This window comes from Ascaphus truei, chromosome 1 (genome assembly GCF_040206685.1).
Source record: "Ascaphus truei isolate aAscTru1 chromosome 1, aAscTru1.hap1, whole genome shotgun sequence".
NCBI lineage: Eukaryota > Metazoa > Chordata > Amphibia > Anura > Ascaphidae > Ascaphus > Ascaphus truei.
In genome coordinates, this window is record NC_134483.1 from 417,509,015 (window position 1) to 417,527,534 (window position 18,520).

Sequence of the window (18,520 nt, forward strand, 5' to 3'; positions counted from 1 at the left end):
AGCATTGTGCTCTTGCTCCTTTGTAAATGTGGGATAATCTAGCCGGGGTCAGGTAACAATCCATGAGGGTTTTATTCTCTGAATGTTCTTCTAAGTGCTTCTCTCTGAGCTATTTGAACGGCTGTTGTGACTGACTTGTTATTAAAGCCATGTTAAAGAAATCAATGTGCGGGTTTACTCTATGGTGTGAGAAAACAAAGACACATTCTCTAAATTCAAAAAGACTACTGCACTTGCTGTGTGTTTTCATCCTCTGATCTCGAGACTCGGAAACGTCTGTTCATTGTTTTGCTCTTCTCAATGTGTAGGGGGCTCGCGGAGGGAAGTGACAGAGCACTGGGAATGGCTGGAGGTGAACCTACTGCAGACTCTCTCCATCTTTGAGAATGAAAGCGATATTACCACGTTTGTGAAAGGAAAAATCCAGGTACAGTACTCTCTTTCTTGTTATTCTAGCCTGCTAAACTTGTATCTCCAAGGATGAGTTTGAGGTCCTGTGTTCTATTAACAAGCCTTCGGTATTGATGGTTAATACATTTATAGAAGTGATTCATGCTTTTGTTTGTACAGTGTACAATCCCAGGAGATATACCTTCATTTCTATTTGCCGTTTTTTGGACATTGCTTGCACAGATATGTATAAACACATTTTGTAACCAGAAGTTCACAGCAGTCCCTATTATGCTGCCCTCAAAGTCTAAATTAGAGGGATAAAGAATTGAATGAGATGTAAATACCCCCTTTAATAGGAGTCTATATATAGGATATAAATGGGCAAAATAGAGCGTACCATATAAAAAAAGAAAACAATAAAGTTTTAATAAAAAACAAACGCCGAAACAGGTGATATTATATACACAGTGGAAAATACACATTAAAATCCCCAAAGCAGAGACGGCTGGAGAAATCAAATAGGAAGGTATGTGGATTTCCACATATATGTGTCTTTAGGGTGAGCAGTGGATTACCACATAGCAGTTGCACATATACGTACGTGCCTGTCCACTAGCCAGTTGTGGCACATCCACAGTTATGGTGTCAGTAGGAATCGTATCAATTGTATATGTCTGGGATTATTTACGTTAAGAGGCATTTGCAAAATTCTTCCTCTTGCAATGACATTGTGTCAGGATACTTATATCGGATACAAGTTGAGAGTTGGTGGTTGCTGTATATATCCCAATAGTATGTATCAAAACCAGTATGTGTCATCATGTTTCTTATGCAAATAGCTTTATAAAATAATACCATTTCTTTTTCTAAAGTGCAGCTTCCCCTGCATGTTTTTGTCCCCTATATTTGTTTATAATTTGTTCACTGTATATCAAGGTGTTTTTGTGTTCACACCCTCTGGTTTTAACTCGCTAACTGTTTTTTTAAACTTGATACTTAGAGCAAATAAAAATGATCAGCAGAGGTTTCCATGTGAACACTCACACTGAGTATTATTGGTCTTCTAAATAAAAAATATAAATAAAAACCGGTAGGAAAAGAGGTAAAATAAGGTTGGTAATCTGCTTTAATGAAGCAATCCAAGCAATATCCTACATGCATACATACATCCTTCCATAAATCAGTTCTGTAGTATTAAAAAATACTTACTACATTTTTTATTTATTATTCAACTCTTAATGCCATTTTTAATGAGCTTAAATATCCTGAGCATCCTTTGATTTCTATAGCAGGTTTTAGCACCCTTCCCCAGCAATGCAAGATCTTTGTAACACTTTCCTGTTTGTGATCATTTGTTGCTAGTATTCCCAGCAATATTCACAGTCAATTTCATTAATTTGTAAGAAAGTCAGCTAATATTTGACAACAGTTAATTAAAGTAATATAGGTGCATTATTTATGATTTGGATGTCAGGTTGGATTTTTAAACCAGATACTGAAGAGTCCATGAATAACAGGCACTCGTTATTACTAATTTGGTATAGACCATGCCTCTGGCATTCTTCAATCCCATTCCCTAAATGCTTTCAGTCGTCAGCCTTAAGCAAATGCCTTAAATAAACGACATTGCTGTGTTTTCTCCAGGGTAACATTGCAGAGTATAATAAAATCAATGACATAAAGGAAGATGACGATACGGATAGGTTTAAGGAATCCATCGGGAAGTTTCAGAAGCTCTTTGGGATGCCAGAAGAGGAGAAGCTGGTGAACTATTACTCCTGCAGCTATTGGAAGGGCAGAGTTCCCAGGCAAGGATGGGTGTATCTCAGCATCAACCATATGTGTTTTTACTCACTTTTGCTGGGAAAAGAAGGTACGTTTATCATTCCTATGGCGACTTTATTATTATTATTATTATTATTTTAAATGTGTTCTATGATCATAAATAAATTGAACCAGTCTGACAAAAGAAACATTTTTGTCAGCCCTACATACAGAAAGTCAAGACGGATACTAACTGCATATAGGTTTTTTTAGAACAAGTTTGTGTGTATGTATATAACGCTGCGGGGGTCCATGCTTTTGAATGGGACTCGCTGTGTTAAATCTTTCGCTTGATGAGCCATCTGCTCACCTTTCAGATGAGCTGCGCAGCCGCCTCCACCTGCAGCCGTGTCCCCACAGCACTGAAGGTAAGAGATGCAGGCTTTATCTCCTTCCACCTGAATGACGTAGATGCTCTTATATGGGTCTCTACCTTATGAGGGGGAGGCTATATGGCCATATTAGGTCATACGTCATCATTTGGAGAGATGGACGCGCAGTTCATCCAAAAGGTGAGTAGCGGTATTCTCCCCCCAGCAGATGTCCCAAAAGGGAATAATGCTGTGGGGTTTCCATTGGGAAGCATGGGACCCCGCAGAGTTAATCCCAGTGGGACGCTTACTGTTCTCAGGGCGGCGAGAGCCGCAGCCGCAGTCCTAGAGAAGACGAACGGTGCTGCCGCACTCACAGACTGCATCGAGCCCCACAATCGTGGAAGCCGGTCCTGCATGAAGCTAACTCCTTTCAGAACCCTGGAATAGGGCTTTTGAGAGAGAGACCTATTTCAGGATCTGGATGGGAGTAAGCACATTAAACAAAATTGAAAGGCACAGAGAATCGTTGCAACTTTTTTTCGCAAATAAATAATGGTCAATTTCGCACGTATCATGATTTTAAAAAAAATTTAATTACAGGATTGAAGCAGGGAGTCTCCGGAGTAGACTCTGTTAATTTCAGCTCCGGGAACCCCCTTCTTCCAGAGTATACTTACCTCCATAGCGGATACCGGTATCTGCAGCCAGGGAACTTGTGTGCCTAAGGAAATGGCGTCTTTAATTGTCCCGTATCACGCAGGCCATTAGGAAGCTGTGACTGCTTTAAATGGGTTGTTAGGTGACTTCCAGTGCCAGAAAGTTTCTTATGGCATAACACCACTAAGTAAATGTGGGCCTATGTCTATTTGCCAAGAAATTCTGCCTCGGTCTTTTAGGTTACAAACCACATTGCTTCTCCACTCTGTCTCCCTATCTCGCATTGCACACCCTGATTGAGAAGTTTCTTGGTGTTCTTGCTGCTAACACATTTTGCTACGGCATTTCTTAGCTAAGTTGGTGATCCGATGGGTGGATATCACTCAGCTGGAAAAGACGGCCACTCGTCTTCTCCCCAACATGATTAAAGTCTGCACGCGGTCAGAGGAACATGTCTTCTCTGTGTTTCTCAACATCAGCGAGACATTCAAGCTTATGGAGCAACTGGCCAACATAGCCATGAGACAGCTCCTGGATAACGAGGGCTTCGAGCAGGACCGGACCCTCCCAAAACTGAAAAAGAAGTCCCCTAAAAAAGTGTCTGTCTTGAAGCGGTGAGTTTGTGATGGTCTTGGATATAGATTTGGGTATCTTTTCCTGGCACAATGATAGACGCTATCATACCAAATGACATTTATTGGCGCTGTAATATAATGGAAGCACTCGTAGATGTAATACCCTTTTTTTACCAGCGAACACGTTCTTTCCCTAGACAACTGTTAGATGTTATGTCTTAAAGGAGCACTCCAAGCAATGAGCTACGTGTGTGTTTTTTGTCTTAATAAATCAGTTCTGTAGTATTATATAATACTTACTACCTTTTTATTTTAAAATTCAACTATTAATGCAATTTTTATTGAGTTTTAATACACTGAGCATCCTTTGATTTCTATAGCAGGCTTTAGCACACCTAGATCTTTGTAACACTTTCCTGTTTGGGATCATTTGTTGCCAATATTCCCAGCAGTTTCAGCTGCAAACTGAAACAATAGATAATGTTACCTTAGTAATATAAGAATACATTGTAGCTGCTGAGTTCCCTTTTAGTGAACCCTTGGAAACAGGATTTTGCTGATCGATCACGGGATAACCAATCGATCGTCAGCTTAGGTAATTAGTTTTCAATAAAAAGGTAATTAAATGCTGTATACATTAAAACAAAAAAAAAATATTTTTAATTAAAAAAAAAAGTAAACTTCTTGGATGCCTCTTTAAATAGTATATTTTTAAAGCACTGTCTGGCACTAAATACATACAAATACAATACATTAATACTGCACAATTCTGAGTACATTTTAAGTGCTCAATGCCACTTGTTTAGCCCAAAAGATGCCAGGAATACATTGTTATACCTCAGTGATTAGCCCATGTCATGATATATATATATATATATATATATATATATACACACACACACACACACACACACACACACACACACACACACACACACACACACACACACACACACACACACATATATATATATATATACTGTACTGTGAAGGGAGCTAACCCCTTCCTGTCACAGATGGGGTTTTTCATGTAATATTATACTTTTGTCTTTTGCAGGGATCTAGATGCTAGAGCCAAGAGTGAAAGGTACCGGGCATTGTTCCGCCTTCCCAAAGACGAGAAGTTGGATGGACATACTAACTGCACGCTCTGGACGCCCTTCAGTAAAAGGCACAGTGTGGGTCAAATGTTTGTTTCCACAAATTACATCTGCTTCACTAGTAAAGAAGAGAGCCTGTGCAGCCTCATCATCCCATTGAGAGAGGTGAGAATACGCTCCTCTTAATTACAATATTAAGGGATGTTTTTCATTATTAGTATGTTGTACAGGTAACATTTAATGAGCAGCATTACATCGCAGGCAAAAAATTTTTTTTCTTAAACAACTTGTCAATATAATCAGCTTCCAATCCTCCCTAAAGTTTAAATGTCACTTACAGTAGTTGCCTCTTGTGTCAAAATGAGTCAGTTTTGTATTGTTTCGGGTACGTTTAATGCAAATGTCATCTGGTAGTCGTTCTTTCCTGTTATCTATTTGATCTAATTATACTACCATCGTCCCCCAACAGAAGCACAAAAGGGAAAGACTTTGGGTGAACCTTTCCCCTGTATAACTGTATAGCAGTTTGCAAACAGCCTTATCGCAAAAGAGATGCAGTGAAGATGATAAGGCCTCGGACACGCTTACCGCTGGAGTGCTGAGGCGCGCTGAGGCTCAGGGTAAGCAGTTGCTTACCGCAAGCGCTCTCAGCAGGCCGTCAGGGGGCGGTCCGGGGGCGGGCGCGTCACTGGCCGGGGGCGGGCCAGTGACGTCACAGAGCTGGTTCGCCCTCATTGGGCGAACCGCTCACGTGGCCGGCCTGTCTCGCCGGCAAGCGGGGGAATTTTAAATTCCCCTAAGACCTGCGCTTCCGCAAGCGCGCGGAAGTGCAGGTGAGCCCCTACTAAAGCCGCTCTAATTGCGGCTGTAGGGGCTCAGTGCTGAGCGTGAGCGCGTGTCAGCACGCTTCCGCCAGCAAGCGCCAAACATGGCCAAGGCCTAACAATGCACTACACAGCATTTGGTTTCTGTGAAGACTTTAAACATGAAATCAAGTAAAAATACTTATACTTGATTTATTTGAAAAGGGCATGAATGTCCTACATTTAATTTATTGAACATGCCCCCTGCCATTCGTTGTCCTAGGTGGGAATGTCCTCAGAAAGGAATCTTTTGTGTTCTATTTGTTCTGTGTACAAGTCTAACATGTTTTTCAGTTCTACTTCAGCTAAGCATGAACTTGGTTTAAAAAATATTTGGCACACGAGCCAATTTTAAACAGTTTAACGTAGAAACCTCCGTTTTTTTAAATGGAAAATAATACATTTTGTGAGGTTGAACAGGTCTGTTTCCACCTCTCTAGTTTTTTATAATTAATATATTCATAATTAATATTAGTGCAAGCCCCCCTCTCACTTCGTGACATTAGTAGACATCAAAGAATCTGATCTGCACAAGATCCTTTGTAGTCTGCATAGAAAACAGCTCTGTGCTGCTTGCTGAAGTGGAGAAAGTGGGAATAAACCGGAGTTTATGTCTACTGTAGATGTTGGGCCTTTTTAAATACAAATGTAAATAAAAACCACTTTAAAAAAATAATTACCCTTACTCATTTGTTTTCTGTGAGAAATGAAGTTATTATTTTTACCAGGTTCTGCAGACTGCAACTCTAATCTTATATAATACTAAAAAGTGTCCTTCCTTGGACTAAAGTTAAATAAACTTTTTAATATGTTAAATGTAGGTGAATGTCTTATTTGAAAAAACAAAACAAAAATCAGACGAAAAAATTATTTTCAAATAATTTTTTAATTATTTAACGTTTCTATTGCAAAGAAATTCTTTAAAGGGTTTAATGATCCTTACTTAGGCTCCGGCCCCAGTAACTGCGGCTGCACGCGCGCCTGGCTTCCTTTAAAGCCGTGATCAGCGGTCTGTAGGGGAGCGTGGGGGGCAGGGCCATGATGGGGGGACGCGGCCATGACGGGACATCTCTGCCCTACCATTGGTGCCTGATGACCACGTGATCGTGTCACGGCACGGGAAGACAAAGCTCTGGTCTTCGCTGCCAGCGTACGCGTCATTGCGCTCTGCGCTCCCACACACGGCCACTGGGGCCTGCCCCATAGAGAACCTGGTCTTACGCTCTTCTTGAATACATTTAGTCCATAATTGGAACTGTGACCAACGTGACACCACTGGAAAGAAACAGGTCAAACTGACAGGATCGTACAATCCTTAAAGGAGCAATTCGTGCTGTTTTACATGGTTTCATTTTTTTAACATAGATTGGAAGCAGAGGGACTCCTGAGCTGAACCAGATTAATTTGAGCTCCGGGGACCACCTGCTTCCGGAGATACTTACCTCTGTAGTAGGTGCCGGTAGCCGCACGGCTGAGATAGCTGGGTTTTAAAGCACCTGCGTCACACGGGCCAATATAAAGCTGAACCTGATGACGTCACGGCCTCCTATTGGTCCGCAGGACGTGGGAGATTTGAAACGCTGCCGTGATGTAAATCCTGGTAGCTATGGGGAGCACCCCTTACGGAGGGAAGTATCTCCGGACGCAGGGGGTCCTCGGGGTTCAAATTTACTGGGTTCAGTTTGGACAGGGACACCCTGCTTCAATCCAATGTAAAAAACAAAAAATACAGTATTTCTGTGAAAACCCTTCCCCTGTGCTGGAGAAGATTGAGTCTGGACTCAGTACTTACAGTAGAAGCAGCTTTACTGTATATGGAACAGGGTCTTAGATGTTCTATTGCGACCGAACACTCATTTGACTGCAAGAACAGTAATACATTTTCAGCCTGCTTTCGACTAGCGTAATTTCTCAGTGCACACAAGTGAAATTCAATAGCTGCCTTAAAAAAGATGATAGGGCATGGATCTGTTACTGTACTGTAGCCCTGTTGATCACCTAAGACCATAATAAAAAAACAAATAGACAAGGAAAACACATGAAAATGCATTCATTGGGCCAGTAACCTGTAGGTGAATAAGTAAGCAGCTCGTAAAACTTGACAAACTTCAGCGACTTTCCCTAAAATTCGCAGACTTAAAGATCACAGATCTAAAGAGTTCTTGATTGCTTTTACATTTGACAGCACAGTGATTTTTAAACAAACCGGTAAGTGCAATTCCTAATGATGAAAGTCTTTGTATAAAAAAATGTCATTAGTGCTTTGCAGTGTATGGGTCTGCAAATAAATATATCACTTATGAGCACAGACATCTCTGCACCCCTATCTTTCCCCATTACCCTTTAGCATGCAATGCTTCCACTGCAGCCAGGGATTCTGAGAAATTGCATGCAAATGAGCACACAGTGTCACCTTTTAACGTAGGTGCTACTTCAGTTGAATGAAACATGAACACCATCTTAGGAATCCAGTATAAATTAAATCTACTGGAGTTTTTTTAACTAAAATATTAAATGAATATGATGCAGAGAAATATCATGCTGATATAACCTTTTTGTTTTTCAGGTAGCAATCGTAGAGAAGGCAGACAGCTCCAGTGTATTGCCCAGCCCGCTCTCTATCAGTACCAAAAACAGAATGACATTCTTGTTTGCCAACCTAAAGGACAGAGACTTCCTTGTGCAGAGGATATCCGATTTCTTGCAGCAAACTACTTCGAAAATGTACTTTAATAAAGACATTTCTGGAAGTGACAACAGGCTAGATGACAAGGTACAGTATGCGGATAAATCACCCGAAAACAATAATGTTGGTTTTGTTTGCTGGTTGTAAGTAGGGATTTAATACATGTATGATGCACATTTACATTCCTATCATATGCATTGTAAGGGTCGCTTAGATTGTAAGATCCCCAGGGCAGGGATTCGCTTTCCTATTGTGTTATTGTATTTGTAGCATTTATTGCACTATAATCGCCTGTTTTGTATTGTCTCTCTTGCAAAGGGCTGAGTACAGCTATGGGTACTACTGTATATGAATTGGGCTGTTTAACGTTCTTTATTCTTTGTGAGAAGCAGCTTTGGACATAAAAAGATATAAATAATACTACTAATAATAATAATAAATATTCAATGTATTTATACAAAGACACAGCACATGCTAATTTTCTGGTAGGACTGGAAATTCCTTCCTCTTTGCAACACCAAAGCAAGCACTGCATTCACTACTACTACTACTACTGTAATACCACCTCCTCGGAACACACATTCATGTTGTCTGCTTTGCAACTTCCAGCTACAGCTACATAATGCAGAGCGCAGCTACAAAGTGCACACTGCGGACTCCAAATGTGCAGTATAGCTATATTTGAATGGGTTGCTTTCCCTGTACTTTCTATATTTATGTGTATGTCATAAATATATATGTGTATACACACATCAATTTGTATGTATATACATACATACAGTATATATATATATATTTTTATATATTTTTATATATATATATATATACACAGCGGACCCCTCTTTTACAGAATCTTGTGTATCTATTCATTAACAGGCTTACTCAAGAGCCAGCGGGTTCGTTTCCTGCAGGCCCCAGCAAAGGCTCAGCGCTGAGGTCAAGGGGGAGCGGCTATTCACCTTCAATGGCCATAGAGCCCCAACGACCACACAGACATTAATGAGCATGTACCGCAGGAGGTCACCAGAAGAATTCAACCCTAAACTGGTAATCATCATCACAGATCAGGACATCCAAACATGACAATAAGAATCAAGTCAAAACTCAGTCTTTGTAGCTCTTTGTTGTAATGTGCCAGGTTCCTCCTTTGTTACTTTTCTGATCTCCTACACATATTTGTATTTGTGGTGAAAGCATCAGTGACTAAACTCTCCAGCTAATGAGCTACAAAATGCCAACGCAATGGTGTCAATGACAAAAGTAAATTATAGAAGTGAAACAGAGTTAGTTTGTAAAAAGCAACAGTCCCCAATGCTTAATTTTGACTGCATTGATTTATTTATTGGTGTCTTTATTTATTTGTACCTGAAATGAAATGAGTACTTCAGTATTAGGTGATACCTTTTTTTATTTGGACTAACCATTGATATTATAGGACACGTTTTTGAGAGTTCTCTCTCTTCCTTAGGTCAGCAATACTGATTTACAGAGATTCAATGAGTTTAACACAGATGTAAAATCCAAGATACTGTAGCAATCTAAGGCAGAGGAGATAGAAAAGGAATGGCAGAGGGAATAGTAAATAAATAGGCAAGGGAATACATGGATGAAAGGGATAGTGGGAAATGGGGCATGTAGGATCATCCATCCGCAGTTGGAAGGGGGGTGAGGGTTATGGGTGAACTGGAGACAGTTGGCATAGCTACATCTGTAAATTAGGCGTATGTGTACTATTGCGCCTGTGTGAAAATAGCCAATTACATATATATTTTTCCCCATGCTGAGACATTGAATTTTCAATGATATATAAAATAAAGCTTATGAACACATGTTAAATTGTGATTGCTGGCAAAACAAAATAATTTGCCCATCATTTCTTTTATATTTCTGTGCTCTATTGACAATTTATTTTTTTATTTTTATAGGCCATTGAGTTTCTGAAAGAGCAAGCATGGAAAATACACTTTGTAGACTATGGCCAAGGTGTATGCATGTACCGCACAGAGAAAACAAGAGACCTCGTATTAAAAGGTATCCCTGAGAGCATGCGGGGGGAGCTGTGGCTGCTTTTATCAGGTACGTGCTATTGCCAACTCCTCCATTTACCAGAGAGGGACTAGCTGCTGGGATCTGGATTGTGTGAGTTAACCAATCCTAGTTTTTGTCGTTCTACATGGAGCTCAAAGCAGCTTCATCCGGGAAAGATGGGGAGGGGGTGGGATTAGTGTATAACTGGCAAACCCAGTCACTGGTGATCATGATTAATCCATCTGACCCCATGTATTTATAACGTTTATGCCGATATTCACTAATATCCAATACCAGGTATCTCAGAATAATCATGTGCTAATGGCTATTGACTTGAATGGCGGTTAATATGGGATCACGGTGCAATACCCGTGCAATAATATCTCCGTATATAGCCCCGTCTTGAATCTTGTCATGCAAAGCAATTCTTCCAGGAGTCTGCAGGCTTTTCCTTTTAGAGAACAGAGATCCAGAATACAGATTCCTGACAATACTTAACTCGCTTATGTCTGCAGCTCTCCCTTCATTTCTCCTAACCCCGTTCCAAGCACCAACTTTCTCCCGTGAGAAAAGATTCCCCTGTGTGTCAGTGGTACAATGCTGCTGTCTGTTTAGGATTTGTTCATTGATATACCGGGAAGTAAACCGTATTTCATGTAATAACCATTTAAAATGATTAATAATTAACAGGAATGCCAGACATGACCACATTTCATCTCAGGGAATGCCTGGAAACCTCACCCCCAAGAATACACAGAACACATGCTGGAAATCACCATGTTTAGATATTCTTAATAGCCCATTGCATCCCAAAAGGTCTGAACTAGAAGTATTTAATTATTTCGCAAAGCCTAATTTGTATTAAGGAAAATCACCATGAGACTTTGACTGGTCTCCTGTATAAAAAAATATATTTCAAAAATTCAGCATAAATTGTCTTAAAAAATACTTGGCTCGATCTTAAAAAGGTGCAAGTCACAGCTTTTCATTGACAATAGCGTCTCTTTGTTGCACATCACTAGGAGCTATTAATGAGATGGCCACACACCCTGGGTATTATGAAGAACTGGTCGAGAAGTCCATGGGGAAGTATAACCTTGCCACCGAGGAGATTGAGAGGGATTTGCACCGTTCCCTCCCTGAACATCCTGCATTCCAAAATGAAATTGGGATTTCAGCACTTAGGAGAGTGCTCACTGCTTATGCCTTCAGAAACCCAAACATTGGCTATTGTCAGGTACGAGCTAAACACTCCCTGTTTTTCCATAGGTGTTATGGCAAGAAAGTAGAGAATGATGAATAAGCCCAAACTGTAGAACTACTCTAATGACTCTAAATGGAGATAGGAGTACACCTATTATGAAATGTAATCTGGAAATGCTAATACATGTACATATATGAATAAGAAATAATACAACATTAGATATGAGATCCGAATTTACACCAGAGCTGGCTGGATTAAGATTATATTTGGCCTTGGGCAAAGTACTAGTTTCCCCATGTTCCGCATTACGGCACACAAACACACACACACACACACACACACACACACACACACACACACACACACACACACACACACACCCATACATAGGCATATATACACACAGACAGTTAGACATACACACAATGCATGCACAGATACACACATAGGCATATAAACAAACACAGAATCTCTCCATTCCCCCTTTCTATCTCCCGTGTCCTGCCCAGGCACGGAGCTCTGTCTCCCTGATCTCTAGTCCTCAGGGCTCAGACACTGTCAGTGACTCTCTGACAGGTCGGCCTGGTGATTAGAGATCAGCACATGGCCGGATTAGGCATATAGCCAACCTCTCCCAGGTTCCCAGTCTTGTTCTTGCCATAGACAGGCGGCCAGTCAGCCTATTGATTAATCTTTATACTACAACAATAACTGTGAAAGGGGTTTGCCTTAAGGTGCAAGAGCATTCTTGAGATATCGTACTTGAGCAGGCATTGTAATATCATCCATTTTGTAAATCTGGATGCAAATAAGCTAATTAGGGCATACATTCTATCCATCCTAGCTTCACTAGGCAGTGCGGAGGTTGATGCTTACCATACCCATGTTTAGTGTTATTGACATGTTTGCACAGTCCCAGTAGAGGTTGAAGAAATGTAAATGTGCTTTAGGTTATAAGAGATGCACAACAGTATCAATTATTCCTCAAAACCAATTATCCCCAAATTAGAAACAAATTAAAACTTTATTCAGTATCCTCATTTAAAATCACTATATTTACATATTCCTTAGAAGACCACATACATACCAGATTCAAAAAAGCAGTACTCCATAATTATGTGTAAATATTATTATTAGTAATAATAAATAAATAAGACATACACATCACAAATATCTCTAAGTACGTAAAGGAGGCGAAGAACAATGAACTTATTATTAGCATGGGTATTACAATCATTTTGAGAGGTACAGAAAAGGAGATCACAGGTAATTTTTCTAGCTTTACAATAAGTACTTTGTTCCATTGTTAGACTGAATCACACAAGTGAGAGCGCACAATAAGCAGTTTCCTGTGAGATACACACAAGTGAGAGCGCACAATAAGCAGTTTCCTGTGAGATACACACAAGTGAGAGCGCACAATAAGCAGTTTCCTGTGAGATTACGTTTCCGAGATGGTTCACTTTCCATCAAGTTAGCTGAGAGCAGCAGATTTTTGGTTGCACACTTCTGACCTGACCATGTTCAAAATTGTACAACGCCCAAATCAATCCGTTCATAACCGGAGATGATCAGGGTTGGTCCTTTTTGTCGCTTAGATTCTCTTACATTTTAACAGGTTTTTGTTTATCTCATCTACCCCATCAACCACTCACCCGTTCCATTCACTACCTGTCAGCACTGACATAATATCGCTCCTCTACAATATTGTCATTTGTATTGGAAAGTGTTAATAAAAAAAATATAGAGGAATATTAAGTAGCATTTGTCTAGCTTTTACCAATTGGTTTAAGTGACAGATTCAGCGCAGTTAATTAACCAGCGAGATGTACATATATGTATTCATGTATTTACACACATCTTTATCTATGCTCACACGGCTTTTAAAAAATAAAAGTTTGACCTCTCTGTATTGTCTTCTTGCAGGCCATGAATATAGTCACATCAGTACTGCTTCTGTATGCCAAAGAGGAAGAAGCCTTTTGGTTGCTTGTTGCCCTGTGCGAACGCATGCTTCCTGATTACTATAATACAAGGGTTGTTGGTAAGTTTGGGGGTGGAGATTACCATATACTCCAATACGGCTATTCACACAATACGTGAAGGACTCCAGGTCAGGGAGACTGTGTAGCCTCTCCCTAGTATCTCTGAAGTAATAGTGGTTAAAGACCCAGTGATGGCTGTGTATGAGCATGATCTCCCTGTGACATGGATAGCAAAATAGTACATGCTTGTTGGGACAGGTGAGCCTGTGTTGATTTGAGAATAGTTCTGTTTAGGCTGTTGCAATTAAATAAATATTATTTTTGTAATAAATTGTATATATGTATTGTGTATGTGTGTGTATATATATATATATATATATATATATATATATATATATATATATATATATATATATATATATATAATCTTTATTTTTTTTCCAACTTATATTTTATTTTTTCAAAACATAATAACATAAAAGACAAAGAAAAGGGGGAGGGTAAAGGGTACAGAAAATAAAAAAGTCAAATGGGGGTGGGTAATAGGGTAACACCCATCATAGTCTCCACACAGGGAGCATACAGTCGATGATACTTATAGATACATCCTTAGTTATAGCTATACCTACGTAGTATTTAATTCTAATCTTTATTTTTTAAATCTGAAATTAGGTTAAATCATTTTGACTTGCTGTGGCCTGGCTATTCTGTGTGACACAATGGTAACTTTGGTACAGTTCTCTGGTGAAAACTAGACCAAGTGGAAAGTAGTATTGTACCAAATTCATGTTACATAAATGAATGTTCCAAAAAAGGTCATCTAGAGGCGTGTGATTGTATCTTTCACAGGGGATCATTTTGAGGTCTGAATACCTGTATACAACATCTATTGTGATTGGTCAACAAGATATGAATCCAAAAGGGTAACCCCAAAGTTCAAATATGGTTATTTGACACTACCTTTTAATATGGGCAGCAGTAACGAGGCCACCTTCAATGCTTTATGGATATACAGCATGGTCTACAATGCTTGACTTTCTCTTCCCAGGGGCTCTTGTGGATCAAGGTGTTTTCGAGGAGTTGGCCCGAGATTATGTGCCACAACTTTATGACTGCATGCAGGACCTGGGGGTGATCTCCACCATCTCCCTCTCCTGGTTCCTCACATTGTTCCTCAGCGTAATGCCCTTTGCAAGCGCAGTTGTGGTTGTGGATTGCTTCTTCTATGAAGGCATCAAGGTGATATTCCAGCTTGCGCTCGCTGTATTGGAGGCCAACATTGACAAGCTTGTGAACTGTAAAGATGATGGAGAAGCTATGACCATCCTGGGAAGGTAGGGATCAGTCCTATTATGCACCTTTCTCCCACTCCGGAAAGGCATCGAAAACCACAGAATATTTGATTAGATATTTCTACAATACAGGCTACACATACATGGGTTTGAAGAGAAAATGCGACTGACATTATGGAGATATATTTACTGATACATAGGGAGAATAAACTGGCTATCTAGAAATTCAATAGGAAACAATATATTCATGCACTCCAGTGGTTTTGGTGGAAAAATATATATATTTATTTGAACAGGATCGACGTTTCGGTCCAACCTCCGACCTTTGTCAAGATAAACAATTTAACTCACTTAGTGCACTATATACCCTCCTCTTAATAGCCACTAATTTAAAATGGGTGCTGAAAAACTAGCATTTATTGTTGCTAGGCTGCAAGAAAAATCACCCAGCAACGCAATGCGGTAACAACCATGTGACATCCTCACACTGATGAGACCCAAAAGGTTGAAACAGCTGCCTGTGTGCAGGTTTATGGCTATGCATCTTAACCCAGGCTGTGCTGAAAGCTGTGTAATGCAGCAAGCATAAGCTTATAGGGGTCCATGTTTAAATCAATTTGAAGCAAAAGGTGACAATGTGCATTTTGCATGTCATTTCCCAGAATCCCTTGCTGGGCGATAATGGTGAAAGGCAGGGTTGCAGATCCGTCTAAGACAAGCAAATGAGCACACAGTAATATTTCCATTATATATATACTTAGTTAAGTTATGTTGGGTAAAAAAAAAGTGACAAAAACCCTCCACAGCAAAGCATATAGCAAATGGAAATATTACTGTATGCGCATTTGCATGTCTTAGGCCGAGTCCATAGACGGACAGGCCGTGCTGAGGCGTGCGGACGCTCCGCGCTGAGCCCCTGCATCCTCAATGAGGATGCCTTGAGAGGGGGCTCACCCGAGCGTCCGCAGGCGGGCTGACGAGTTGGAGGTTTCAGCCGAGCGCCAAGCTGTTTTTCAGCGCGCTGTCGGCTGAAAATCTCCAATCACAGCACAGCAGCGTCAACGTCACGGTGCCGTTACGTCGGCGCCGTGACATTGACGTCAGTGCGTCGCGGGCAATTGGCCCAGCGACGTCACTGCCCCGCCTCCAATCACCTCCCCCCGGCTCCCTTCGCGCACGCTGGCTCGCCTGCAAGTCCGTGCAATCGCGCTGACTGAAGCAGGCGAGCCTCAGCGTTAGCGCGCCTCCGCTCTCCCCACCCCTCTATGGCCCGGGCCTTAGACAGGTCTGCAATCCCGCCTTTCACCATTATCACCCAGCACACAGCACTTCCACTGCAGCAAGGGATTCTGGGAAATGACATGCAAATGAGCGCACACATATATATATATATATATATATATATATATATATATATATATATATATTAAACAAACTGTAAAATATGCCTGATATGGATGAAGTGGCAGGGAGATACTCTAGTTAATCAATACTCAAAGCGTGTCTCAGCACGGAGTTCACTAAGGCCAGGTCCCCGCCGCACCTCAATGGTGCCGGGCCCACTGCAAGGGGTGGCCAAATTTTTCTGCAGACAGGAAAATTGTGATCAATACTAGCGACAGAGCGCTAGGCCACACCCCCGGCAGTTCAGCCAATGAGGGCGAACCTGCCGGGTGAAGTCATGGCCGCGCCCCTGTCACTCCCCTGTCATGTCCCCAGTCTTTCCCCGTGGAGCTCACTGCAGACCGGGGAACTCGGCTGCACGCGCCGCCAGCCTGGCAGACGCACGTGCGGTGCAGACAGCGGGGCCGTAGCCTAACGCCGAGTAAGGAGACAGAATTCCATTGATCAACGGAACAACAAAGCAGCAGCAGCAGCGATTCAGCACAGTGTAAACACCAAAGTTAGCTTGTCATTAATGATAGTCTGTTGCACAATAAAACCTACTGTGTCAGTTGTAAGGCAGTTTGTCCAAACATTAATTTGTCAATAATGCTATGTACACTGTTAATCTCAAGTATAGCGCTCAACTAGTCATTGTCCCCATATTATATGCAGTAGGGGTTAATTATTCCATAACAATGGTCAATAGTGTACAGTACATAGCATTATCGACAATTGATGTTTGTAAAAGCTGTCTTATAGCCACTGACACAGTACTTTTTATTGTGCAACAGTATATCAGTAATGACAAGCTAACTTTTGTGTTTAAAGAGGCAATCCAAGCAGCTCTTTTGTTGTTTTAATATATTCAGTCTTTGATTTCATTTATTGAAAACTAATTACCTAAGCTGCCGATCGATTTGTTCTCCCGTGATCGATCAGCAAAGAGCCTCTTTCCCCGGGTTCACTAAATGGCTGCCTTTCCGTTTCAATCAATCCTTCCGTAAGTGTAACTCAGCAGCTACAATGTATTCTTATATTACCAATGTAAGATAATCTAATGGTACAGTTTGCAGCTCATACTGGTAGTAAGTATTGTCTAATACTACAGAACTGGTTTATTAAAGAAAAAAGACATGTAGGATATTGCTTGAGTTGTTCCTTAGACTGTGTGGTTGAGCACTGCTGTTTTGCTGCTTCACTGATTTCTGGAATTGTAGTCTCCTTACGTCAGAGTTAGTGAGCACCCCGACACGCTTTGAGTATTAATGAATGATCTCCCTGCCGCCTGCTACTTCATCCATATCAGGTATGTTTTACAGTTTTGCACCTTGATATATATATATATATATATATATGTGTATATATTTATATAATTTTATACTTGGGGTGCATTTTTATATTGTTTTTTTTTTGTACTGTCTCACGTTTAGGTGGGTTATATTTATGTAATGTAACATCACTTGGTTGTTGCTGGGTAAAAAACATTTCTGCCTAGCAACAAGAAATGCTATTTTTTTTGCCGTCCTTTTTTAATTAGTGGCTTTTAGAAGGAGTGTATATATAGTGCACTTGGTGAGTTAAGTGGTTTATCTTGACAAAAGTCCAAGGTTGGACCGAAACATCGATCTTGTTTTTTTTCCACCAAGATGACTGAAGTGCAGAATGTATTTCTTCTTACAGTATAGAAGTTCCGCTTGGATACGTAACTTTAGTATCGTGAGGGCTCCCTATTCAATACATTGTCTACAAACCCAGACACATTCTGTCCTAAAAGCATACTATCCCTGTTTATTTCCGAGTGGGCTGCAATGTTTGGGGATCCTTTGGAGTTGACAGGAAAACAAAATGTCCTCCCATTATTACAGCAACTGCATAATCTTCCTAACTACAGAAATAGGGACGTCTTATTTATCTGCTGTGTGTTTGCTTTTCAGGTATCTGGATAGCGTGGCTAATAAAGACACCACCTTACCCACAATTCCCCACCTCCACTCCCTTCTCATTGATGATGTACAGCCCCATCCAAATGTGGATATCTTCAAACTGATCAGAGCATCTTATGAGGTAAGTTTCACGCACCACACAACAGCACATCGCTTTGTCTATAGCAGGGGTGGCCAACTCGAGTCCTCCAGGGCTACCAACGGGTCAGGTTTTCAGGATAACCCGGTACAATACTTCCTTTTCTACTGGTACATACACTTAATGTGATC

General features: G+C 40.7%; 1 protein-coding gene across 3 annotated transcripts in view; it reads left to right on the forward strand.

Moving 5' to 3' along the window:
* Window positions 1-18,520, forward strand: part of TBC1D9 (TBC1 domain family member 9) — a 68,396-nt gene that overhangs the window by 29,741 nt on the left and 20,135 nt on the right. For 2 of the 3 annotated variants that reach the window (XM_075614796.1, XM_075614806.1), the window contains exons 3-14: window positions 309-427; window positions 2,038-2,266; window positions 2,535-2,585; window positions 3,541-3,802; window positions 4,821-5,028; window positions 8,293-8,499; window positions 9,289-9,459; window positions 10,338-10,488; window positions 11,463-11,677; window positions 13,571-13,688; window positions 14,678-14,963; window positions 18,242-18,371. In XM_075614796.1, the coding sequence (XP_075470911.1) occupies window positions 309-427; window positions 2,038-2,266; window positions 2,535-2,585; window positions 3,541-3,802; window positions 4,821-5,028; window positions 8,293-8,499; window positions 9,289-9,459; window positions 10,338-10,488; window positions 11,463-11,677; window positions 13,571-13,688; window positions 14,678-14,963; window positions 18,242-18,371 (2,147 nt within the window). The remainder of the gene's footprint in view (window positions 1-308; window positions 428-2,037; window positions 2,267-2,534; window positions 2,586-3,540; window positions 3,803-4,820; window positions 5,029-8,292; window positions 8,500-9,288; window positions 9,460-10,337; window positions 10,489-11,462; window positions 11,678-13,570; window positions 13,689-14,677; window positions 14,964-18,241; window positions 18,372-18,520) is intronic. The other variant, XM_075614813.1, reaches the window with a different exon arrangement.